Source organism: Lithobates pipiens, unplaced genomic scaffold (genome assembly GCF_037356315.1).
Source record: "Lithobates pipiens isolate NorthernLeopardFrog02 unplaced genomic scaffold, aLitPip1_a1.2 Scaffold_8, whole genome shotgun sequence".
Lineage (NCBI taxonomy): Eukaryota > Metazoa > Chordata > Amphibia > Anura > Ranidae > Lithobates > Lithobates pipiens.
In genome coordinates, this window is record NW_027507903.1 from 498,723,842 (window position 1) to 498,750,943 (window position 27,102).

Sequence of the window (27,102 nt, forward strand, 5' to 3'; positions counted from 1 at the left end):
TATTGTTCAGGAAAAAAAAACAACTTTGTTTACCATTATGTTGCACCCATAAAGTCCAATTAATTGCTCCTCTTTTTCTCATATGAAGTGATGGCTCATCCAGATTTATGCATATATCCACCAGGAATTGCACAGGAACGTGCTTGCATTCCTGTGCAATTTGAGTGTGGTGCATTTTCAGCCCATTCATTTGAATAGGCTGAAATGGCACTGCACCAAACCAAAAAACGCACTGCAACTGGATCGCATGGTACTTCTGCACCATGTGATCTGGTGCAGGCAAACACACTGCGCTTGTGTCAGTGTTGGGCTCAGTCCTTCCTTCTCTGAGCTGGCCTGTTAATGATATCCTGCTCGTCAATCCTGCTTGCTGTTCTACTGCGCCATTCTCTGGTTCCCTAACGTTTTGGCTTGTCTGACTATCCGTTCTGGTTCCGGAACTCTGGCTATGTTTTGAATACGTTTACTCAGTTTACCTTTTTTTTATTATTAAACAAGTGTGATTTAACTGTACTTCTGTCTCAGTCTGATTCATGGTTTCTGACAGTTTGTAACCTGCGTTTGGGGTGTCCTTAGCATTGCAGTGACACCTACTGCAGATTGCAAGGGCAGTGAGTTTTGAACACAGTGTGTGATGCCATCAGTCTGCTGCAGGCAGGATGAAGCATTTGCTCAGTCTCCTTTCCACCAGTGTACAGACTGCAACATTGTAACGTGGTACCAAGTCACAAGGTGAGAGGCTGTAGCAGGGGTTAATCTCACATCAGACATTTGTGATCACAGAGGCACCATTGTTTACACGATTGTGTCATCTCTGAGCTGGCATCCCAGTCCACAAATTATATGATGACCCTGGGTGATGCCTGAACAGATGGGTACTGTCATTCTGGAGAGAAAAGCAGATGAAGTGTCAGAGCTGGGCTCAGCCCTTCCTTCTCTGAGCTGGCCGCTCAGCTGTCGGCTAATTGCCAGCTCCTATCTTTCCACAGTAACTAACCTGTTGATATCCTGCTCGACAGTCCTGCTTACTTAAGCCGCCCAGCCCAGAAGAACTCTGCCTTCGCCTTGGTCACATCTCTAGAGACGTTCTCCTGTGTTGCTGTTAAAGACTTGCTTGGCTGGCATTCCTTCTGGCTCCAGATCCCACTTGCTGTTCTACTATGCTGATCTCTGGCTCCCTAACATTTTGGCTTGTTTGACTATCCACTCCGGTTCCTGAACTCTGGCTATGTTCTGACTACATTTACTCTGTTTACCTTTTTTTATTATTATTAAACAAGTGTGATTTAACTGTACTTCTGCCTCCGTCTGATTCATAGCTTCTGACATGGAGCCATTGTCAGGGGGAAGTACCGTGATCTCAGTGAGAGGTAATAAATACCTGGCAGCGTTACACTGACATATCCATATTAAGTATAGACTTAACATGCAAAAATTATTGTAGACAGGTCCACTTTAATTGGATGTAAAATGATTACTCAGATGAGTTATGCTGAATTGCATATGGCAAAAATAAGTCTAATGGCTGTATTAAAAAAATAAATAAAAAATTATAGAATTGGGACAGTTCACCAAGTAAACTCTCTTCCTTACCGGTTTCTAAAAGTGCTGCATTTTTGTTCACCCAGTTTGGAATGGTCAGGCCACAAAATATGGAAAATCCAGTTATAAATATATTTCTGGAGGAATTCATGTCGGCAAACTGTAAAAAAATAAAATAATACCAGAACAGACTTTATGTGTACCAAAAGTATTGTATCCAAGGTCTAGAGTGTTTATATTTGTAAGTATTTCTTAAAGTGACATACAAAAAAACAAAAACAAACACACAAAAAACTTCTTTCCCATTCACCTGCAAATTGGACATCCCAACTGCCGCAATTACCCCAAACATCACCAGGAACATTCCGCCGACTACTGGAGTCGGTATAGTGGCAAATATAGCACCAATTTTACCAAACATGCCCAGTAGAAGCATCACTATCCCTCCGAAAACAATGACCATCCGACTTCCAACCTGAAAGGCAGAAATAAATGTTAGAGTCCCATAGAAATAGTACTTCAAATCCTGCAGGTGGACCGTTACAACGCGAGCCTGACCTTGCAGTTAGTGCCAGTTAGTCATCTAGCACTCAGAACTTGATACCAATCCCTCCATCTCTCAGCCCTGTATATCCCCCTTATGGATCAGAACAATTATTATGCAGGAAATATATAGCACCAACAGTTTTTCCAACTGTAGCAATTTTAACATTTCCACAATGGGCCTATTACTTAAAACATTTTTTTTTAAAAGGTAAGGGGAAAAGGGCAGGAAGGAGTTAATTAGAACGGATTTGGTCCGATCTACACTTGAATGAAATAGTAAATACAATGTAATGGTATACTCATTACACTATATTACTCAATGACACTTGTAGACTATCTGCAAATGTCATTTCATACAGAAGTAGCTGCATTTTGACATCTGCTCCTGCTGTGTAATACAAAGCAACTACCAGCTGTCGATTCGACAGCTGGTACTGCTTGCCGGTAATAGCCGGCGGCAGGCATGACCGTAGGAGAAGAGAAGCAGGACGCAAGAGCTGTATCCTAGAAACTTTGTTGATGTTTTTAAAGATGTCCCTTTTTTGTTCAAAATCAAATCCTCAGGCGATCAATTATTGATACCTAGGGGCAAACCAGAGCTTTGCAAATTGAATTTAGATCAAACCAACCCAAATAGTATATATCTGTTTGCCAACACAATAAAGCTTTTTGGACAGAGTAGGGAAGCATTTAAAACTCTGTGATCCTTCCTTAGAAGCATTTAACCTCAATTCTTGTCTGCTGACAAAGGTTTCACCAGACAGAAAGTGAAGGAAAATCTGCAGCAGAAATAGTCAGAAATAAAAATCTGAAAGGGGCTTCAGTCTTTTCCTCCTATACAAAAGAAAAATCCATTATATTTCTGGCTTTACTGCTGTTGGAGAGTTCCCCTCATTTCCTGTCTGGTAAATCGTCAGCAGGACAGGAAGCAAGAAAAAATCTTTATAACAGTAGAACCCAACAGGAGTTAAAGGGTTTGTAAACCCTCGTGTTTTTACACCTTAATGCATCCTATGCATTAAGGTGAAAAAACGTCTGTCAGTTACAGGCCCCCCTTTTTTACTTACCTGAGACCTGGAATTTCCAATGGCAAGGACATGCTGTCCCTCTGCCCCGGGTTCTCGGCACTTGATTGGATAGATTGATAGCAACGCAATCATTGGCCTCTGCTGCAGTCAATCAAATCCGATGATGCGGGGGGGGCCCCCCCAAGTCCAGCATTCATGTCTATGGACGTAAATGCTGGACTCTGGAGCGTGCCTGCAAGGTAACCCCCCGGGAGAGTGCTTCTCCTAGGGGGTTATCTGATGTGGGGAGGAGACACGAGAGCCGCCGGAGGACCCCAGAAATCAAGGATTGGGGCCACTCTGTGCAAAGCGACCTGCACAGTGGAAGCAAGTATATGTTTGTTTGTTATTTAAAACAAAAACAAAGTTTTACAATCACTTTAATCCTTCCTCTTATGCATGCAGTGTGGGTTTTAATAGTTGTTTTAGTTATTGATTTACAAGAAACGAAGTAATAATTTTATTTATACACTTCTCTGCAGGATGTGGAAACCTTGCAAAAAGATCTGAACAAATTAATGGGGTGGGCAACTACATGGCAAATGAGGTTCAATATAGAAAAATGTAAAATAATGCATTTGGGTGGCAACTAGCCAGGCCTCAAGGGTTATGCGCCACCAGTTGCCCCACCCAACCCCCTACGCTGCCCCGCCCCCAATTCCACCCCTAAACACGCCCTCATAAATTATCTCATGAAATGACACTTAAATGTTTTATGCATAATTAAGTTACAGAAATGAATATTAACAACTTTATCAGTGCCCCTCAGCATTACCTCACCTGTGCTCATTAATGTAGCCTCACCTGTGCCCACCATTGCAGCCTCACCTGTGCCCACCATTGCAGCAACACTGTGCCAACTTCCCACTATTGCAGCCACACTGTGCACACCATTAAAGCCTCGCCTGGGTAGAGGAAGAGAGAAGGCCACCAGATCATGACTGGAGGAAGAGGAAAGCCGCTGGATCACAGAGCGTGGATAGCACACTGTTACAGCTTACATTACAATTGCCTCCGCTCTGTTAGCCGCCACACACACCCACGCCTCCTCATGATCCAAAGCCTGTGATAGACAGAATGCATCCCAGCATTGGACCCTGTTCTGTCTATCACAGGCGCAGGTCAGGAGAAGGCAGGATTGTGTGTAACAGCGAGCAGAGCGGAGGCAATTGTAATGTAATCTGTAACAGCGTGCTATCCATGTTCTGTGATACCACAGCTCTCCTCTTCCTCTGGGGCGATTGCTGGCAGAACGGCTTCCGATCAACCCCGCCCACCAGCAGTGCTAAACACCCCCCCCCCCCCCATTCTAGGCAGCTCAGCTCCTCGTCAGCCCTCAAAATGATAGTTGACATTAGCAGACTAATGTGCTCAGGTATCTGAATTAGTGATGTCTTGTACACCTACCCTTGTGATTCCCAGAGCACCAACATTCTCGCTGTATGAAGTCGTGCCATTCCCAGTGCCCCATGCTCCAGCCAGTAGGCAACCAATGCCTTCTATACCAATTCCCCTGTTGATGGCATGCTTGGGAGGAGGAGGTGCCCCCGAAAGACGAGCACAAGCGTGGTAATCACCAACTGACTCCACCATGGACGAGATAACTCCAGCCAAGATACCAAACACTCCTTCCAGACTTACGGTAGGCATTCCCCACTGTCCTGAAATACAAATAACAATCATAAACCAAAGTGTTAAGGAAAAAAATGGTACTCTGAATTCCAGAGATTAGGTGAGGGTAATACCAAATTGGCAGCTTTCTTTGTTAGACATGATACCTGGGTAAGGGAAGCGGAACCATGGGGCACGAGCAAGTACATTCCCTTTCACATCTGTACGGGCTAAATACCCATATGTTTTTGGGCTGGACGGAAAGACATTGGTGATGGTCAGGATGTAACAGATCAGCCAGGAGATCGTGATGCCAAAGAGGACCTGTGACAATAAAATAAAAGGGTCATTGGATAAGCTCCTGGACCGTTCTAAACAAGAAAATGGTACAGAATGGTCCAGGAGCTTACATTTTACATTTTGGGTGTATGTGTATGCATTGAAATTCTATACACAGCATTACTTTTAGATGAATTACAATAAAGTTATTATGTTTTATTGGCATTGTACTTGGAACTATAAACCCTGGTTAAGGACAGCTCATGCTGTAGGGGTTCTCAGTCCAGTTCAGTTGATCAATAACTTACAAGAACAATAAATAAGAGAGTTGTTTGTACTATTTCTACTGCTCTGTATTGCTGTATTCCAGTTTAGGAGATACACCACCTGAATTTATGCTTGTGACCATTGTCACCTAGACAAAATACAATGGGAAATTCAAAATTAGGGGAATAAATAAATAGAAGGGTAAAATCTGTAAACAGGTATACTTGTTCTAGTGACAATTTTCTAAGGGCCATTTCACACCCGGATTGCACAGGAATGTGGTCCGCGATTTGTGTGCGAATCTGTGTGGTGCGATTTACAGTCCATTCATGTGAATGGGCTGAAATCGCACTGGATTGCACCAAAAGTAGTGCATGCACTGCAATACCATGCAATCTGGCACAGGCACCCAGTGAGTTTTGAATTCAGTGAGGGAAATGAGCATGGAATGTGGGTTTCCAACACCATGTTCTGGTGTGAACGAGCCCTAATGCCCCGTACACACGAGAGGGATTAAGTCTGACAGACCTCCAAAGGAGTTCCGCCGGAGTTCCGCCGGAGTTCCGACGGAGTTCTGGCGGACTTTTCGACCGAACGGACTTGACCACACACCATCACACCAAACTCCGACGGAGTCGAACGTGATGACGTACGACTGGATTCGACGTAGGAAGTTCCTAGACAGTAGCCAATAGCTGCCCTAGCGTCGGTTTTAGTCCGTCGGAGTAGCACACACACGAGCGGATTTTTCAAAGGGGACCGGGTCCGGCGGAGTTCCGTCGGGAAAATTTAAAGCATGCTTCATTTCTAAAGTCCGTCAGACTTTAGCTTCGCTAAAGTCCGTTGCAGCCCACACACGATCGGATAGTCCGCCGGACTCAGTCCGTCGGAGTTTGGATGTCGAAAAGTCCGCTCGTGTGTACGGGGCATAAGAGGGAATTCCCTTTTATTTGCAAATATATTTTCTCTAACTTCCTGTTGCATCCCCAGGACAGAAAGTGAAGGGAAATATCCCAACAGGACAAAGACAGTAAAAAGTAAACTAGCAGGGGTTTTGAACCTTCCTTAATCAAAAAACAAACAAATAATAATAAGGCTTTACATACACTTTAATATTTTCTGCTAAAAAGTGTACCTTTTCCCCTTCTGAGAAAGTTGGGAGGTAGGTCTATAAGTGCTGTAAAGTATATCTAAATATAATTGTGTACAGACTATTGCATTACGGTGTGCACCCTAAAGCCCAAACACACATGCATGTGTGTGGGTGTATAATTAATTTATATATATATATATATATATACACACACACACATACATACATATACACACACACACACACACACACACACTTATAAATGTAAACTACATTTTAAAATGTGGATAGTGTGTCAGTAGGGCAGTGGATGGTGTCAGTAGGGCACTAATTATTTACAATTCTTTTAGAAGCCCCATTGGGAGCTTTAATGAAATATCAGAGGTCTAAACGGACCCCTGAAGTCTCACTTTTGTGACAGAAAAAGGGGCTGAGGACAGAGATTCCCCAGCCCCTTTCTCTGCAGTGTCAGCTGCACTGGACAGTGAATGAATGGGAAATGCTCTGTACTGGGCAGCTTTTTGTTAATTTACAAACTGAATCCTAGTAAACACAGTTTACTAGACTTCAGCTATGAATGAATACAGTGAGTGATCTGTACCAATCACTCACTGTGCTCATTCAGAAAAGGAAGCGTCCGGTAAATGACATGGGCCCGGGCAGCTTGGAGGAATCTACGCTGCACAGGGGTGATTAGGGTGTGCCCTGGCACACGCCCCCTGCACACCTATGTGTATAAAGTAGGTAAGGGTTCAAAGCAGAACTCCAGCCAAAAAGTATCAAGATAAATACAAATGGCCTAATAAAAGATACAATTAACCAGTTGTTGCTGCAATGTTCAATTCATTGCCGATTTCTCCTGCACTCCCTTTTCTGCTGCTAGATGTGCTCAGGCATATAGTCTGCATTAATCCACCCACTTCTGTGTTTGGGTCACCCTGCATATGCCTCAGCCACTGACTGGACAGTGAAAGGAGAAGGAGCACAGTAATGAACCCCTGGGTGACTTTAGCATGCTTCTTGTCAGCATATGAACTGATAGGCTCCTTGTAATGCCTGTTCCTCTCACACTCCAGCCCTGCTGTACAGGAACTGCGAGAGGCTGATACCAGGACAGATTCAGGTACTTACACTGCTCACATTGAAAAATAAATAATAACGATGTATTAATGATTACATACAATATTTTGCATCTTTTATATTTGCCTGAAGTTCAGCTTTAAATCCCTGTGAGTTTAGACTCCCTTTCCTTCATTTTCTGTCCCATATACAAAAGAGGAGAAGAGAGGACCATTCTCACCAGAACATGGGTCACACTTGGAAGAGTTAAAAAATGTTTCTGTTTTAGTGACAACTGTAACTTTTTAGATTCATCCCTCAAATTTTGTCCCAGTGCCAGTGGTAACAAGGACCAACAGAATGAACCTACCCAAGAGGAATACAGCAAAAAATAAAGAAAATATAGTCTATTCAAAACCCAAAAAAGTTGAGAACATTAACCAACTCTGTTGCAGATTTGCATTTACCGGGAAGATCTGGAAGATGTAGGCCTTGGAGTATTGCCACTTTCCATTACTTTTAGAGTAATAAGGAATTGGTACTGGAATATTCCTCAGGTACTGAGAGAACAATACTATGAGGAATGTGGTCCTGAAAAGAAGAAAACACAATAAAAAACAATGCTGCAAATGAAAAAAAAAATTCAAGGCAAATTTTTGACAAATATTTTTTTCCTAGAAAATTTATAGAAAAAAATAAAGTAAAACCGAAGCCAAAGAAATGGATATGTAGTAAGATATTGTACTAACAATCTCCATTTGTTACAGCAGTTCTAGAAGGTGTGTGAATATGACTGGAACCAGATCCAGTGCACTTCGTAATTCGCACCTAAGCCTCGTACACATGATGAGAATATCAGACGAATAATCGTCCATTTTTTGTGTTGTTTTTTTTTTGCATGCTGGTCTCAGATCAAAAACCAATAGGTTACTAAAATTTATGAAACTTCTCATATGAAAGAATACACCTTCAGAAGTGATGTTACGTTTTGTATTGTAATTAGAGATGGGAAGGCCCTGAAAAAAAATGGAAATAAATTGGGGGGGGGGGGGGGGAATCCAAAGTGTTTTTTTTCTGGAAAAAATGAAAAAAAAAACATTGATAAATAATATATCCATGACATGAAATAACATGAAACCCTTAAAGAGGAAGTACACTTCCTCTGCAAACTTTTACCTATAGGTACTGAAAATATCTCCTAAACCTGTAGAGTTTAGGAGATTTCCAGTGCATGCAACCAGTGGCATCACTGATACATGCGCTCTGAAGGAATGGCCCATGTGTGCCATTCCTTCAGAGGCCTTGCCATAAGCTCCTTCGAGGCTCCGGCCTATTACAGCGTGAGAGCCCGCAATCCCGGGCGAAGGTGCGGAAATTATGTCGGCCGTGACAGCAGTGTGCAGGGATCACTGCAACAGATTGTTTTAAGGTAAGTATACAAGCTCATTATGCCTTTGTCTTGCAGGGTTTTTTTTTTTTGGAGAATTTTATTTCAGATGTTTACAACCTCTTTAATGAACAATTTAAAATTTTATATAAAGTCTTAAATTATTGCACGCTCTGTCAGCTGAAATCCTAATATAATAATACTACTTCAACGCAGTTCTCAAACAAGAGAAATATGCATATCGGCCACTAGGGGGCACTGCAGGGGAAAGACTCCAGTTTGTTTGTGGGCTCCATTTTGTACCTCCCACAGTTGGGCGATTGTTGGGATACTGTAGTTTAGGGATATGCAATTAGCGGACATCCAGCTGTTGCACAACTACAAGTCCCATGAGGCAAAGCAAGACAGACAGCCACAAGCATGACACCCAAAGGCATAATGGAACTCAGGGCCGTTTTTAAGGCAGGGCAAAAGGGGCAGCTGCCCTGGGCCCTGTCATTGTTGTGGGGCCCAAAGCAGCTGCCTCATACTTGCCAACTATCCTGGTTTAAATTCTCTCGTCCCTTGAGGTTTTGGTCCTGTGCTGTGTCCCAATATCTGAGTGTGAAGTGCTGCTACTAATGCTCGGCCCTATTGTTGTGTACAGATGACTCACCTGCAGACTCTGTTTACATGTAAATTACCGGCATTCATATGTACATAGCAGCGGCATTCATATGTAAATAGCGGCGGCCAGCAGACTTGATATGTATATCATGCCCCCTGAGGTCATATCTACAGTAATCTCTAGCAACCAAACAAGCAGAAATCATGTGCTGTAATCTCTAGTAACTAATCAGTGAGCCGTAATGTGTGCTGTAACCTCTAGCAACCAGTCAGTGAGCAGTAATGATACACTGTAACCTAAGCCAAAAATAAATAAAAAAAATCGCAATAGCTGCCCGATTTGATTCAGAAAACTGATTTTGAGTCTAGCTGCTATTTATTGTATGTCTCAGAGCAGGTGAAGAGCAAAACTGCATGGGCCCCCCCCCAAGAAAAGTTTTGCCCAGGGTCCAATCAGTATTAAAGATGGCCCTGATGGGACTTGTAGTTTTACAACAGCTGGAGGGCTAATTGCATATCCCTGCAAGAGTTTCTGTCCTCTCAGGCCTTAATTGACAGGTAAGAGGGTAAATTTGTCTGACAAATTTGTTTATATTTAAAACCTTTAAATGATTCTCTATAGTCTGGCCAGTAAAATGGTGAGACCAACATCAAGAGTTTGGAAACTTTCCACAGTGCAATTTCTGCTGAGACAGAAGCTGCAATTTACAAATATTGTGAGAAGAAATATTATTTTCCAAATGCTACAAGGAGGACCAAAACACATCCCGGTAGGCCATAAGTGCCCTAAAGACATTAAAAATACTTTATGGAATGATATTATGAGGACCAGAATAATAGTGCGAGTAGATTTTCCCCCCAGAGTTTGTGAATTTTTATGGCTCAAATCGCATCGCATTTGCACCAAACTGGTGCAGGACCCTTTATTTTGTCCGCACCAGAATCGGATGTGCTGCGTTTTGCAAATCGATTGCAGGATGTCATTAACTTAACATCTAGTAGAGAAAAGCTTGGATCTTACAGATCCCAGGCTGCGCTGCGGAGGCTATAATGAGGTACAGGCACAAATAGAAGGACTCACAGCCAATGTCGCCACCCCTAAAGGTCGCAACCCCGGAGGGGTGCAGCCAGTATCAAAAGGTTTTTAGTTTTTAAGGGGTTCGGCACCACTGTAAATAGGCTCCAGTGGAGTGTGTGTATAGACTACAAATACACGCCCACCACTAGCCTTCAAAAACCACTCTAGGTATCAGGTAAGTAAACCCTGTCCAAAGGGGTATGTATATCAATAGCAAAGGAGGAGAAGGGAGGTATATATAAAACTGCTCTCAAGATCGTCGCTGAGGACGTCTTATGACGAAACGCGTATGACGTAATCATGCACGCCACTTCCGCATTATCAGCTGTAGCAGGTGGAACGCAGGGAGGACCGCACGCTAGGCACGGTTGCCTTCGTATTTATCCTCGTGCTGAGGTTGGACATTGCTATCCTCCACACGGTTGATCCATTTCCCCCGTGTGAGGACTGACGGCAGAGCTGTTTTTCTCCTTCCAGCCTGCAGCTCCTCGGACATAGCGGACTGTACATCTGGGCACTAGATGGATGTATTGAACCCCCGCTGTCCACCCTGCTTACTACCATATACATATATATTTTTTGAGTTAGCACCTTAGTGAGCACTATACTAGGTCTCACAAGAGGACTTCCGGCAGTGAAGAGGTGCATATACTTATACCTTGTGCATATATAAAGTTTTTATAGACTTATATATTTTTGATATTGATTTTTATTTTTTATTTTTTAACATTATTACTTACATATTTTTGGTTTTATTTTATTAAATTTTTTGGTTTTTTAAACTAATTTGTATCTCTTGGCACTGATCAGTTGCCATTTATGCTAAATTGAGAAGTCGCACTATCTACCCTTCAAGGGTTTTCCCTGTAGCCTTTTCTGTGAGCTTTTATATTTTCTATTTTTTGTCAACATATATATTTTTTGTCAATATATTTTTTGTCAATATATATTTTTGTAACACATCTTATGGTTGGACATTGATGTGTGAATAAAGTTTATGGTTTTTAAACAATTTACACTCTCGTTGGAATTACTACACTATGGAACCCTCCCCCCTTCTTTTTCCTTGAGGAAATTTTGAACATCAACACCAGCTCTACCTGCTCATCAGGAAGTGAGTGGACTACAACCTCTGAAAAAATTATTTTCATCAACGTATCAACGCCTGCTGTGTGATATCTACGGGCCTGACTGCCCTTCGTGGGCTTATAGCTCTGGTGAGTGGGGAGTAAAAGGGGGCGAGCACGGAAGTCACCTGAATTTTCCTGTTTCCGGGCACTTGTCACTTTCATCCATTGCACTTTCCTGAAGAATTTGTGGACTACTATTTAAAAAATTTTTTTTTTTTTTTTTTTTTTCCATTAAGTTTTTACTAGTAATAATTTTTATTAATTATGTTTATTCACTTTCTGGACTGCACTGCATAGATTATTGCAAATTCTGGGTTTATATGTACTATTGCTGAGTTCTATATGAATTATGCATTTTTTTTGAACTGTATATCACATTTATCTTATGTTCCTTATTCATTTATATATAATTTTTCCCCTTTTCACAGTTTGCACAATTAATACTTTTTTACAATAGATCTTTTTCATAACATTTTTCTCATATACTCACTTGAGGATATATTGTAGTGTGTCTCACTGTATATATATATATTTTTTTTATTTTGGTTTTCCATTAGCTTGTGCTATTTTATTTTATTTTTATGTGGTAATCTTATTACACATTTTTTTACACAGTGCATCACTACTGCACTATCCATCATTTTTGCACAATATGCATTTAACTGTATGCTATGTACCATACTAATTACCCTTGATGTTCACGCATGCGTTTAGTTCTGTGTATGCTTAGCTAAGCCCTATAGACGTATAGTTAACCACCTGGAGCACCTTATTGGATGATTACAGGGACGGGTGCACACCATTGGTGTTTTTTTCCTTTCAGTATTAACTTAACATCACTCTGCAATCAGTTTGCATGGACGAGTTGCGATTTAGATGTGGGTGCCATATCCGCAGTGAATTTGCACCACATCTGGTGTGGACAAAGTAGTAAACAAGGGTTGTGGTTTAATTAAAAATGAATAATACAAATACAATGTATATAAACTGCACAAACTGAGAAAGTTCAAATCCCAGAAACCTATTGATCAGGTAGGATGTTCAATAGGAACCACCAAGGTATGCCCCTACATATTATAAATCCTCATATGTGACCATTCGTGATTATCAATCCATAAACCATGATTAACACAAACATGACAATATCTACCACAACAGATGGTGTGGGTACACCTACTGGAAAAGATGGACCCAAATATCATACAGCAAATTTACAATTACTTTAACCCAGAGCAGGCTTATGGAAAGCTCCCCACCTCTACTCTCAATCCAGAGCTTTCTGATCATGTGAGCGCCAATCATGGTGGTCACATTATCAGAAATCCCCCCCCCCGCCTCCCGGCATCAGAAACAGCTGAGAGGTGTCTGTCAGCATTAAGGGGTTGATCTACAAAGTGGCTCAAGCAGCAATTACACTGTACTAATTTCTTTTTTTTTTTTTTTACCACAATGGAGTTTTTATTTAAACAAGTGACCCATCTTCCCTGACCTCAAGGCTAAGCTCAGCCAATTATCAATTTAAATAACAGCTCATTACTCAGCTTAGTGTACTCAGTGGCTTACAATGGCCTACAAGCCCATGTAGGTCTATCCCAATCCATATACAATTTTCACTCACATGGCCGATATCCCCCAGTGTGCCCCAGCGTCAGAACCAGCAGACTCGAAGAGAGGCAGTGCGATTAGCGTGATAGTAGGTGCGATAGTCAATGGGCCAATGAATCGCATGAGGTAGCCGATCAGACCAGAAAATCCAACAAATATTTGGAAACAAGATGCAACCATAATGGCCCCCTGAACCTGAAAAATTAAAACATAAAAAGGTATCAGGAAGAGGAGATATGGGAAGAAAGCCTACAGATAATGGAGTTATTAGATTTACTCCTTTTAAACAGGAACGGCCATAGATGGAGCGAAAATTAAAGTGTTACTAAACCCTGGACCCTGCAATCATTATATCTGGTCTCCCACAGTACACAGAACATGAAAATGCAATTATTTTAGTAAATATAAACTGCTAAATAACTTTTCTCATCAGCAGTATATAGCAGTTTTGTGTCTACCAACAGTGTCTGGTTAAAGCTTGTAGGAGGCGTTTTCATTCTCCTCTGTCTTATGAGGCTGCAGGACCCCTGACCCTCTGTGTGGACAGTGCTGATTGGCCTTGTGCTGATCACATGCACCCTCCCCCTGAAAAAGCTCTCTAGCAATACACACCAAACTGAGCATGCGCAGAGTGCCTCCTAGGGCTCTGTACTATGAGGAGATGGCTTGGGGACTGGGAAAGAAGGGGAGGATCAGAGAAGACATGTTCAGATTTATACAATGCAGAGAATTAACCCCCTTGGGTTTCACAGTGAGTATAACAAGCATGTTTTACTGCATACACAGACTGATTTTTCTCTTGTGGATTTAGTAACACTTTAAATTGGTACCTGCTGAACCACAAAGTTCAATCCATCGAATGTGTGGCCAGCTTACAGCTGTCATCAGAAAGGCGATTAGCTGAAAGAGTTTTAAGTTGGTGATAAGAGTACCAGTAAGAATCGCTTATCATTTCCCTCCATGTACTTTTCTGCCAAGAAAGTTCCAAATGCATTAAACCAAATATAACAATGCCGAGTACAAATTTCTAAAGGAGTGCAATTTGTAGCAGAATCTATCTACCCAATGCTGTAGCATGGGTTTGACTTGTAGCAGCAACAAATTAGCATTGACTCTAGCAACTGAATCGCTAGCTGCAAATCACTGTTAATAACTGGTGGCATTTTACAATTTGTAGTAGTGTTTGATCTTTGCTACAAAACCACTTGTCTGACATCCTAATTCAGCAGCGTTACAACTTTTTTTTTTATTGTTGTCCATTACTTGTTATAATTGTACAATTCCAAGTAAGACTCCATTGGTCTGTACAATCAGAATTGTTGCGTGTGTAAGGAAATCTTTACAATCAATATTCACAGGACTAGGATTTTTTTTTTAATTATCCAAGATGACACAAAAATGGAAATGTACAGACTGAACATTATATACTGTAATCAGGTTAGGATTAGAACATTGTACTATCTTGTTTGCCAACATTACGTAAAAATGTCCTCCAATCATAAAAAGGCAATTATATTGTAAAAAAAAAAAAAAAAAAAAAAAAAAGAAGAAGGATGGTTATATTGCATGTGGCCAGATTTATTAAACAAACCATAAAGCAGTATTACAGCCTTTAGAGGATGCTTACTGCAGACTGATCAGAGTTCTTCAATGGATTTACTTATCAGGTCTCATGGAAGAATAACAAACTATCTGAGATAATTGTCCTGATAAAATTACGAAACTTGAACTGTAAATATATCACTTATCTGCTATGCCAACTCTGCATGCCCCAAGAAATTGTTATGTATGTTAGTCAATGATTTATTCCAAATTACAGTGATAATGATTATACGAATGAAAACAACGCAGAGTAGAAATACATTCCTAAGATTGATATTTTCTCAGCCTAAAGCTAGGCATCGGTTGAAATTTGGCTGGTTCAGTAGAGACTTGGTGAATTTCAATAGTGCATGGCCATCCCTGCTCTACAGAAGTTGATTGTTTGATTGAAATCTGTTGAAGGGACATGCTGGGAAATAATTATTTCAATGTCGGTGGTGGTAATGATGGGGGGGCGGGGTAGTGGGGGCAGATCGGTTTCACCATCTCCCTGGTTTATGTGGATGGGGGAATTAAAAAACAAACAGGGTCATGGCCAGTTTAGGCAAAGTTATTGGACTAGAGCTTTAGGATGTTTTTCATGATAAATAGATAGAATGCATAGGTTTTACCTCCCTTATCCTTGACTGCCAAACATCAATAAATTCAGGAGAGGTGGCATTCACCAAGCTGGCATTCTGAGTCCACTCTGGGCATCTCCACCGTGGGAGGGACAGCATGGCGAGGGATGGTGTTAGGAAGGCAAAAGTTCCTCCTTGTAAGATGGGAAGTCTGGGGAGAAAAATAAATAAAAGAAAGAAATGTTTCACATAGCTAGCCAGAGGTGGAAGATATAAAAGTGCCTTGAAAAAGTATTTACACCCCTTGAAATTTTCCACATTTTGTCATGTTACATGCAAAAACGTAAATGTATTTTATTGGGATTTTATGTGATAGATCAAACACAAAGTGGCACATAATTGTGAAGTGGAAGGAAAATCATAAATGATTTTCAATTTTTTTTACAAATAAATATCTGAAAAGCATTTGTATTCAGCCCCACCTTTGTCTACAATTACAGCTATAAGTCTTTTTGGGGATGTCTCTACCAACTTTTCACATCTAGAGTGAAATTTTTGCCCGTTCTTTGCAAAATAGCTCAAGCTCTGTCAGATTGGATGGAGAGCGTTTGTGAACAGCAATTTTCAAGCCTTAGTGAACAAAAAATGCAGCGCTTAAAATAGAAATAAAAAGTCACCCCACAGTGAGCACAGTAATAAAGTGAAAATTGCATATCAGTGGCATAGCATAAACTAAGCAAAATATAGTGAAAATGAAAGAAAAAAAAAACACAATTCATATAAATAAATATGTGCAAGAGTCCATGTAGAACATATCACATGAATCAAAAAAACTACTGAATTGGATAAATGAATGGTAGCTATAGCCTGAAGACCAGATAAAGAAACAGTTGTCCCTTTAACAATGGATGGTTACTTCTCAGTGGCGAATAGCCAGAAATAGCAACAATGCCAAACATCCAGTGCCTAAAAAGTTGGAACGATATAGACACCACTGATTCAACACCCTTTAGAGCAGGGATATGCAATTAGCGGACCTCCAGCTGTTGCAGAACTACAACTCCCATGAGGCATAGCAAAACTCTGACAGCCACAAGCATGACACCCAGAGGCAGAGGCATGATGGGACTTGTAGTTTTGCAACAGCTGGAGGTCCGCCAATTGCATATCCCTGCTTTAGAACAACACACAGATTGTATACAAGGAAGGTAATGGGTACTCTTACCCGAAGGTGTGGACCCACACCCACCTTAGTGGTGAGTCATTCAGGCATCAAGTTGCAACTAGCAGCAATCAATCCTCTCATGGGGGTGATGTAGACCTCAGCTGCATCGAGCAATCCTTCGTACTCGAAACAATCAGGATGTCCAATATGGGATACCACTGACTTGAACTCCACAGAAGTTACATGTATTGACACCCAGGTTAGTGTATGGGAAAAAATAAAAAAGGGAAACAAAAGGCCTCCCCATAGAGCAGATTAATCCGGTATAAAAATTTATTGAAAATAAAAAAAATCAATAAAAATCCAAATACATACTGTACATGTACAAGCCATCAGTGAAAAGAGGTACAAAAAACAAAACAAAAACAAGGCTATCTTTAAAAAAGCGTGGAAGATATGCTTTTTTAAAGATAGCCTTGGTTTTTTTTTTGTACCTCTCTTCACTGATGGCTTGTACATGTATGTATTTGGATTTTTATTGGATTTTTTATTTTTAATACATTTGTATACCGGATTAATCTGCTCTATGAGGAGGCCTTTTGTTTCCCTTTTTTATTTTTTCCCATACACTAACCTGGGTGTCAATACATGTAACTTCTGTGGAGTTCAAGTCCGTAGTATCCCATATTGGACATCCCGATTGTTTAGAGTACGAAGGATTGCTCAATGCAGCTGAGGTCTGTAACCATATCACGTCCGGGACAGGAGATGTTGTAACTAGTTGCCATGTTGTGTGGAACGCAGCCAACATTACAGAACAATCTTAACTTCCCACTCCCTTGTCTTAGGAATTCAAAGCTTTTAAAATTTTCAAAAGGAAAGAAAGGTTATCTCAGCAGAGAAAGCAGAACCAGGCTAGGTCAATAAACAAGGCTCATGTTCAGATATTCAGGCCTGTGGTAAAACTGTCACCCTCTCCATTCAGAGAACCAACAGATACCCGTCGTAAATACCTCAAACCACATAGAGTGCAGACAGATTAGTATAGTTTTGAAACTTCAACATTTTTTATAACTTCCAAAGTAATCATAGCACAGCCATAATATGGACATATTTTGTTTCCTCAGATAATTTCTAACATTTCAAGTCCAGACACCCCTATGTCAGGTCATATGGGAAGCTACTGGGACCCCTTACTCCTCCTAGGTAACACTGAAATGGGAAACCTGTCGTGTGTACTTGTTTTGAAGCAAATATCATGCTGATCACTAAAATGGATATCTGCAGTCTATAAACAGTAGAGAGGCAGAGATATGAATATGTATCACAAAGTGTACCTAGGACAGGGTCATGAGTGTAGACACCTCCCAGCAACCAGCCCCTAAACAAGATGACCAGAGGATTGGTCACTGTTCGCTGTCAACACCCCCTTTGATTTGACAGAAAAGAGGAGAGGCCAAGGCAATGGTCAGTTCTCCTTTTACCATCCAAGCAAGAACATCTGCCAAGTTTGAGATCTGATTACCTTTGCTCATCGATCGAACTCTGATCAACCCTCGGACATTAATTGCAAGTATTCTTCCTTCCCAATTCTACCTTATTTCTTTGTGGCTGTATATTGTCTTTATTTTTTGAAACATCCTTTTTCTGTAAATGTTTTATTTCGCACCAACCTTGACCTTTTCATAATAAACCCTTATGTTGAAAAGTGTTAACCTTGTCTTTAAAGCTCTTGATGCAAACTATAAACGAACCTGTCTCTTAAAAGGGCGCTACTGTGGTAGAGTAAGGCACTGAGCAGACCTGTCTGTGGTGGCAGTGTGTGTTGCAGGCGCTTATTCTAAACTTATAATTGGTATTGCTAAAATAAAGAGTCCCCCCGGCTCTGTCTTTTAAACGGGGGTGGTGGCAGTTAAAGGGTTAATTGTTTAATTAGCCCAGTGACAATCGCTTTCAGGCTGCCCGCACCTAGATTGTGGTCCCGCAAGCTGGAAAATCTTTGTGCTGGGTGCAGCTGAGTGTGGCATTGTTACGTAAATGACAGCGTGGTGTGTGAGGTTGGCCGGTCCTTTGTTAGCGAGGAGGGCAGGGATCTGACACCCGCGTTCGTCACAAGGTCTACATCACCCCCATGAGAGGATTGATTGCTGCTAATTGCAACTTGATGCCTGGATGACTCACCACAAAAGGTGTGTGTGGGTCCACACCTTCGGGTAAGAGTACCCATTACCTTCCTTGTATACAATCTGTGTGTTGTGGTACTTGTATGAAGAAACTCTAAAGGGTGTTGAATCAGTGGTGTCTATATCGTTCCAACTTTTTTAGGCACTGGATGTTTGGCATTGTTGCTATTTCCGGCTATTCGCCACTGAGAAGTAACCATCCATTGTTAAAGGGACAATTGTTTCTTTATATGGTCTAGGTCTAGTTTCAGGCTATAGCTACCATTCATTTATCTAATTCAGTCGTTTTTTTGATTCATGTGATATGTTCTACATGGACTTTTGCACGTATTTATATATATATGAATTGTATTTTTTTATTTATTTTTTCATTTTCAGTATATTTTGCTTAGTTTATGCTATGCCACTGATTTGCAATTTTCACTTTATTACTCTGCTCACTGTGGGGTGACTTTTTATTTCTATTTTAAGCGCTGCATTTTTTGTTCACTATTTTTTCTGCAATTATATCATTGTTGATGCTGGCTGCTACACATATTTTTTTATATTCCTTTGGTAGCGCAATTATAATTATATTTGGTAATTTTCAAGCCTTGCCACAGATTCTCAATTTAATTCAGGTCTGGACTTTGGGCCATTCTAACACATGAATATGCTTTGATTTAAACCATTCCATTGTAGCTCTGGCTGTATGTTTAGGGTCATTGTCCTGCCCCAGTCTCAAGTCAGGTTTTCTTCTAAGATTGCCCTGTATTTGGCTCCATCCATCTTCCCATCAACTCTGACCAGCTTCCCCGTCTCTGCTGAAGAAAAGCATCTCCTCAACATGATGCTGCCACCACCATGTTTCATGGTGGAGATGGTGTATTCAGGGTGATGTGCAGTGTTAGTTTTCACCTACACAAATCGGTTTGCTTTTAGGACAGAAAGTTCAATTTTGGTCTCATCTGACCAGAGCACCTCCTTCCACGTATTTGCTTTGTCCCCCACATGGCATCTCGCAAACTGCAAATGGGACTTCTTATGGCTGTCAACAATTGCTTTCTCTTTGCTACTTTTCCATAAAGGCCAGATTTCTGGAGTGCCCAACTAACAGTTGTCCTGTGGACAGATTCCCACACCTGAGCTGTGGAGCTCTGCAGTTCTTCCAGATTTACCATGGGGCTCTTGGCTGCTTCTCTGATTAATGCTTTCCTTGCCCAACCTGTTAGTTTAGGTGGATGGTCATGTCTTGGTAGGTTTGCAGTTGTGCCATACTCTTTCCATTTTTGGATGATGGAGTGAACAGTGCTCCATGAGATGTTCAAAGCTTGGGATTTTTTTTTTATAACCTAACCCTGCTTCAAACTTCTCCACAACTTTATCCCTGACCTGTCTTGTGTGTTCCTTGGCCTTTATGATGCTCTTTGTTCACTGAAGCCCCATACACACTATTAGATTTTCTGCAAATTTTTTCCTTCAGATTTATCAAAACCATACAATATGAGGTCAAACCGTAGGAGTTTAAATTTGTATGCAATTAGGCAGGTCTTTGCACTACATGGTTTTGGTAAATCTGAAGAGAAAAATCAGCAGAAAATCTGATAGTGTGTATGGGGCTTAAGGTTCTCTAAACAAAAACCTCTGAGGGCTTCAAAGAACAGCTGTATTTATACTGAGATTAAATTACAAAGGTGGACTCTACTTACTAATTAGGTGACTTCTGAAGGCAATTGGTTCCACTAGATGTTTGCTAGGGGAATCAGAGAAAAGGGGGCAGAATACAAATGCATGCCACACTTTTCAGATATTGGTAAAAAATATGGAAAACCCATTTATCATTTTGTTTCCACTTTACAATTATGTGCTCCTTTGTGTTGGTCTATCACATAAAAGCCCAATAAAATACATTTACGTTTTTGATTGTAAGATGACAAAATGTAGAAAATTTCAAGTGTATGAATATTTTTTCAAGGCACTGTATGCAGGGTGCCATCATTGGTCAGTACCTTGGTTCATTTACGCAGTCAGTGCAATAAGAAGAACATGTTTTCCCACTTATTTTAGGTCTGTGGCTTAGAAATGATTGAAGTCATTAGATTAGTATAAAAGCTACTTTACAGCAAGCATACATATTACCGCGTCAAAGATTTCCTTTAGAGCTGAACTCCATCCAGATATAAAGGACACACATTAAAGTGTTCCTAAAGGCAGAAGGTTTTTTCTTTAATGCAGTGTAGAGCACCCCTAAGGAGCTGCAGGTGAACTGGAATCCTCCACCCTGCACAGCCAGGCACACTAAATTTTCACAGGCACTTTCAGGAGACAAAGTACAGTCCGTGACCTTGTTTGTGTGGTTGATTTAGGGTTAATAACTTGGATGGGGATGGGAGATTATGGGATGCCCACTTGACTTCAGCAACATCTTCCTATATACAGTCTATATACAGCCTCCTTGACACGTCTCCTGCACTTTACTTGCTTGCAGACCCCAGCTTGATTACTGAAATGTATCTGACCAGCACAGTCAGATTTAGCAATGGCCTTTTGCGGACAGGAACTCAAGGCCCCTTGTTGTGTAGCAGAACACAGTGATAAGCTTGCACTCTTCCTCCTGTGGCTACTGGTCCCAGTTTCACCTCCTCTGGCACTGCCAACCCACCTGGCTGCAGCTGCCCCTTTCACTAGCCCTTCAGGTGAACTTGCCTCCACAGTCCTCCAGACTGTCCCCTTTACCAGCCCACCCAGCTGACTCTGCAGGCAATCTCCCGCTGTCTTCAGGGACAACTGGCTATGTATGGCAGTCTCCCTCCTTGTAAGTCCCCAATAGTGCTGCTCTACTCACACTGTCCTCACACTTGCTCCAGTGCCTCCAGGAAAAGCTTCCTCTGTATGTTGTGGCAGGATCCTTCCAGCACCCAAGGTCAACCCCCCCAGACTAGGGGGAACCTTTGAGGGCCACCGTCAGTGTCCACAGCACTATATCTCCATCTTAGACCCGAATGCCCTTCTGCCATGGCTCATGCCTATTTAGGATTTGAACCTTGCCCCCTGCCAGCTCTTCAGTTAGAGGGCTTTCACACCAAGCCACCCATAGCGTTGGCTGTTTTACCGTCAGATTTGTGGTGCATTTCGGACGCTAGCGGGGTGCTTTTACCCCCGCTAGCGGCCGAGAAAGATTTAAAACCACCCGCAATACACTGCAATAGCAGCGTTTTACCGGCGGTATTGCAGCGCTGCCCCATTGATTTCAATGGGGAGCAGCGGTGGAGGAGCGGTAAACACACCGCTCCAAAGAATTTGCTGGAAGGACTTTTCCTGACATCCTGCCAGCGTACTGCTCCAGCCCTTGGGCTATAGCGCCTGCAAAATGCCCTCGGTGTGAAAGGGGTCCTATTATTGGCTGAGGCCATCATAAATATTCAAAACAGCCCCTCCTAACCTCCACTCGCTAGCTCTAGACATTTCTACAACCTTCTAGACCAGGGGGAGAGCTGTCAGGATGAGTCACCCAGCCCTGGCTCATTGAACCCTGACCCAGATTCACAGGTCAGGCTTAGCCCTGAGCCAAACAAAATTTTTCTACACTACAAAACATATCTTACATCTAGCCCACACTAGAGGGTGCTACACTAGTCTTAATGTGAGCCAGAAGCGCTGGCAAGGGACCCAAGAAGAGGAGGATCAGAGCTACGCTGTACAAAACCATTACACAGAGCACGTAAGTATGGCACGTTTGTTTTTTTAAAATAAGCCTTTAGGATCACTTTAAGGCAGCACTGTAATCAAAGATACATAATGTCATGCTTTTAAAATGTAGTGCAAGTACCTGAATGTGGTCTGGTATCAACTTCTACCTGTCCCTGTACAGCACTAGAGGAGGAAGAAGCCGTACAAGGAACCAATCGGTAGTGCAAGGAGTTGCCGACAGGAGGAAAGATCAGAGTGACAGAGAGATGAGATCATCAGTCTGCTGCTTCTCCTTTCACTGTCCAATCGCAGGCTGGGAGATAGCTGTATTCAACTCAAAACCAGTAATGTATTATATTGCAGGTTATCAATCATTAGATGTGATGGCAGCATTTGGTTTCTGTTCTTTGGCTTTTCCCCCTCTATTTTTACCTAGTGATCTGGCTGGTTACACACCTCCTATTACTGAGGCACCACTCTGAATGAATGAGAGCACAGAAGGCACAACAGACAGCAGCATTGTCAGTCTGTCAGTTACAAGGATAAAGGTTTTCCATCAATAAAATCTGATCATTGTTAGCACCCCTGCTATTGTTAAATGGTGTGTCCCATCCATGTAGATTGATGCATTCTGCTGGAGAACTTGAGCTTTCTAATAACAGACTTACTGGGTGGATCGCCAGATGAACATAGAAAAAAAGAAAACCATACATATAAGCTGCAATATAATAAATCTTTGCTTTTGGGTTTAATACCACTTTAACTGCAGTAGAAAATATTAAAACTTGATGGGAAGGAATACAAATTCTTTAGCAGGTTAAACAGCTTCTTTATATATATTTCATCTATGGAGTTAGCGGTTTGCCTGGAATTCAGCTTTAAATTAGATGTGTAGTGTTTGCATAATAATAGAGGTGGCTCTATGCTTTTTGAGGCCTCAGGCAAAACCTAGACATGAGGCCCCACTCATGCCCATAATGGGAAAAATAATTCAAGCGATAAAAAAAAAAAAAATTGTATAAATTACATATATTAAGAGCTTTAAAATGCTGGTGTCAGTTCTCTCGGTGCTGGTGTCAGTTCTCTCAGTGCTGGTGTCAGTGCTCTCTATCTCACAGGCAATGTTAAACCGTTGCTGGTCTGAGCTTAAAGCCACAGCGGCATTGTTGTCAGCAGAGGCGGCTCTTCAATCAGGCTGTCACGAGGCCCCTGTGAGTGCGAGGCCTTAGGCGACCGCCTTATTTGCCTAATTAGAGAGCCGCCTCTGCATAATAAAATTGTAAAAAAATACTGCGCTGTGAAAAGATGGGCTCTACCCAGCTGCCAACACTACTGAAGAGTACACAGTAACATGCAAAAATGAATACAAAAAAGTGTGGCGCTTAGGTGGCAACAAACCACATGAACCAGTAAGGCACTAATTCAAGCAAAGAAAATTACATACACTTAAAAAAAAAAGAATATATGTGTAAATTCCATTATATATCAAGAGATCTTACTCCCAGGTGGAAGAGTGCATGAACCTCATGCACACAAAAGGTTAAAGTAAATAAAATAAATTTAACATATACAGTCCATCAAGTGAACGTCTAACAGTCCTTGAAATGTGTAATATCAATCACAATTCCAAACTTGAGGTGACGTAAAAAAGGTGAAATTCAACTTCTGATATGTAGAATAATACCACCACCATCGTGATAAAGAAGGGGAGAGGAGGCTTACCAAATGACGTGGACTCAGAGGAAGGCTTACGCCTCTCGAGTCATATGGGCCTGTAGGTTAGCAAACCAGATAATCATACATCTAGTGCAGGGATCTCAAACTGGTGGCCCTCCAGCTGTTGCGAAACTACAAGTCCCATCATGCCTCTGCCTGTAGGAGTCATGCTTGTAACTGTCATCCTTGCAATGCCTCATGGGACTTAGTTTTATAACAGCTGGAGGGCCACCAGTTTGAGACCCCTGATCTAGTGTGTAATCTCCCACAAGTCTTCAGGTCATGAAATCATCCGTAGCGATCCTCTTATAGTGCTCATTCCACGAAAATAGGGGGCTTAGGTATCAAAGACCATGGAAGTAGAAAACTAGCGTGATACCGTTTTAACATCCAATTTATTAAAAAATAATAATAAAATTACACTCACATTTGGTTCAATCGTAATAACATAGTCAGAAAGTAGCGATGTCTGTAAGGGGGTCCACCCGACGCGTTTCAACGAAACAGTCGTCCTCTGGGGTGTGGACCCCCCCCAAAAAGCATCGCTTATAAGTACAAAATGACCCCAAAATAACCACTGACCCCGGAAGCACTTGGCACTTCCGGTCACATGTTCCGGAAGTGTATATACAGTGCCTTGCGAAAGTATTCGGCCCCCTTGAACTTTTCAACCTTTTGCCAAGTGATCATTTTGAAATGGAAGGAGTATCAGACCACTGCAAATCTACCAAGACCTGGCCGTCCCTCTAAACTTTCAGCTCAGACAAGGAGAAGACTGATCAGAGATGCAGCCAAGAGGCCCATGATCACTCTGGATGAACTGCAGAGAACTACAGCTGAGGTGGGAGAGTCTGTCCATAGGACAACAATCAATCGTACACTGCACAAATCTGGCCTTTATGGAAGAGTGGCAAGAAGAAAGCCATTTCTCAAAGATATCCATAAAAAGTCTTGTCTAAAGTTTGCCACAAGCCACCTGGGAGACACACCAAACATGTGGAAGAAGGTGCTCTGGTCAGATGAAACCAAAATCCAACTTTTTGCCCACAATGCAAAACGATATGTTTGGCGTAAAAGCAACACAGCTCATCACCCTCAACACACCATCCCCACTGTCAAACATGGTGGTGGCAGCATCATGGTTTGGGCCTGCTTTTCTTCAGCAGGGACAAGGAAGATGGTTAAAATTGAGGGGAAGATGGATGCAGCCAAATACAGGACCATTCTGGATGAAAACCTGTTGGAGTCTGCAAAAGACCTGAAACTGGGACGGAGATTTATCTTCCAACAAGAGAACAATCCCAAACATACAGCAAAATCTACAAAGGAATGGTTTACAAATAAACGTATCCAGGTGTTAGAATGGCCAAGTCAAAGTCCAGACCTGAATCCAATCGAGAATCTGTGGAAAGAGCTGAAAACTGCTGTTCACAAACGCTCTCCATCCAACCTCACAGATCTCGAGCTGTTTTGCAAGGAAGAATGGGCAAGAATTTCAGTCTCTCGATGTGCAAAACTGATAGAGACATACCCCAAGCGACTTTCAGCTGTAATCGCAGGAAAAGGTGGCTCTGCAAAGTATTAACGCAAGGGGGCCGAATAATTTTGCACGCCCCACTTTTGATTTTTTTATTAGTTAAAAAAAGTTTCAAAAATCCAATAGATTTCGTTCCACTTCACAATTGTGTCCCACATGTTGGTGATTCTTCACAAAAAATAAAAATTTTATATCTTTATGTTTGAAGCCTGAAATGTGGCAAAAGGTTGAAAAGTTCAAGGGGGCCCGAATACTTTCGCAAGGCACTGTATTAAAAACTCCTCCATATATATTTATTATCCTTACATATAGCATTATCCCCATCAGAGATGTCCGCCAAATATCCAAAATATAAACGAGACTGTGAATATTTGAATATGAAAGATTTTCCACATCTTTTAGCATCCGTCCTGTGTCGTAACCAAGCCTCTTTCAGATTATGAGGCCAGGCCTCATATTAGCATCCATCCTGTGTCGTAACCAAGCCTCGTTCTGATCACGAGGCCTGGCCATCCAAACACCAGCATGCAGCGTAGTCAAGCCTCGTTCTGAAAACCAAGCCTCGCTCTGATTATGAGGCCAGGCCATCAAAACTCTAGCATACAACATAGTCAAGCCTCACTCTAGTAGTGTTTGCATAATACATGCATGCAAGTAAAAAGACATTATAAAAACATAGGCAACAAAACGTATCATTGTGTAGATGTGAACCTGTGACATTTCACTGTATAAGCCATCTAAAATCAGGAAAATCATCCATGGGAGTGACGAAAAACTGTAAAATTCAACTTGTCATGGTGTAAATACATTTTATATGGATGGGGTGGAAACAGATACATCTAGTATAGGAGAGTTAGGACTCCTTTACATTTACAGTGGTATTCACTAACCCTCTGTAAAGTGATCAGTGATTAACCGCTTTATAAAGGCCAGTTGATGAGCAGCTGGGAGGTACTATGTTCTCTCCCTGTAACGATGTAGTTGCCGCTAGTAACAGACAATCCACCGATTCAACTTGCTGCCAGACTTCATACATCACTTGCAGAGACAATGAATAGTCTTCTGCGTTTTGTTTTTGTGTTTGTTTTTGTTGTTTTATGGGGGGGGAGGGGGTACAACTTGGATGTGGAAAGGGGATATGGGATGCCATAGGACCTTTAATTGCCATCATATTTTATGATTAAGCACAAAAGCACATAGTTAGAGCCAGAAGATTTGATATGCATTCTTACTGAGTATGAATCTCCTCCTTCATCTCTATGCAGACTGTTGCTCCTCCTCTGCTTAACCCCCGCAAACTATTCCTTCCAAGAATTCCCCATTTATCACCGGGTGAAGGATGAAGACATCACATTTGACCTCAGAACTTCTCCTGCACAAACTTGTTTCCTGATGTACAA

At 41.6% G+C, this 27,102-nt stretch overlaps 1 protein-coding gene across 3 annotated transcripts in view; it reads right to left on the bottom strand.

Moving 5' to 3' along the window:
• The window catches only part of LOC143960515 (solute carrier family 23 member 1-like), a 113,192-nt gene that overhangs the window by 7,289 nt on the left and 78,801 nt on the right, over positions 1-27,102 (bottom strand). For all 3 annotated transcript variants that reach the window (XM_077469192.1, XM_077469194.1, XM_077469193.1), the window contains exons 4-10: positions 15,484-15,643; positions 13,284-13,465; positions 7,932-8,055; positions 4,934-5,090; positions 4,563-4,816; positions 1,853-2,017; positions 1,594-1,702 (exon numbers count right to left, since the gene is read on the bottom strand). In XM_077469192.1, the coding sequence (XP_077325318.1) occupies positions 1,594-1,702; positions 1,853-2,017; positions 4,563-4,816; positions 4,934-5,090; positions 7,932-8,055; positions 13,284-13,465; positions 15,484-15,643 (1,151 nt within the window). The remainder of the gene's footprint in view (positions 1-1,593; positions 1,703-1,852; positions 2,018-4,562; positions 4,817-4,933; positions 5,091-7,931; positions 8,056-13,283; positions 13,466-15,483; positions 15,644-27,102) is intronic.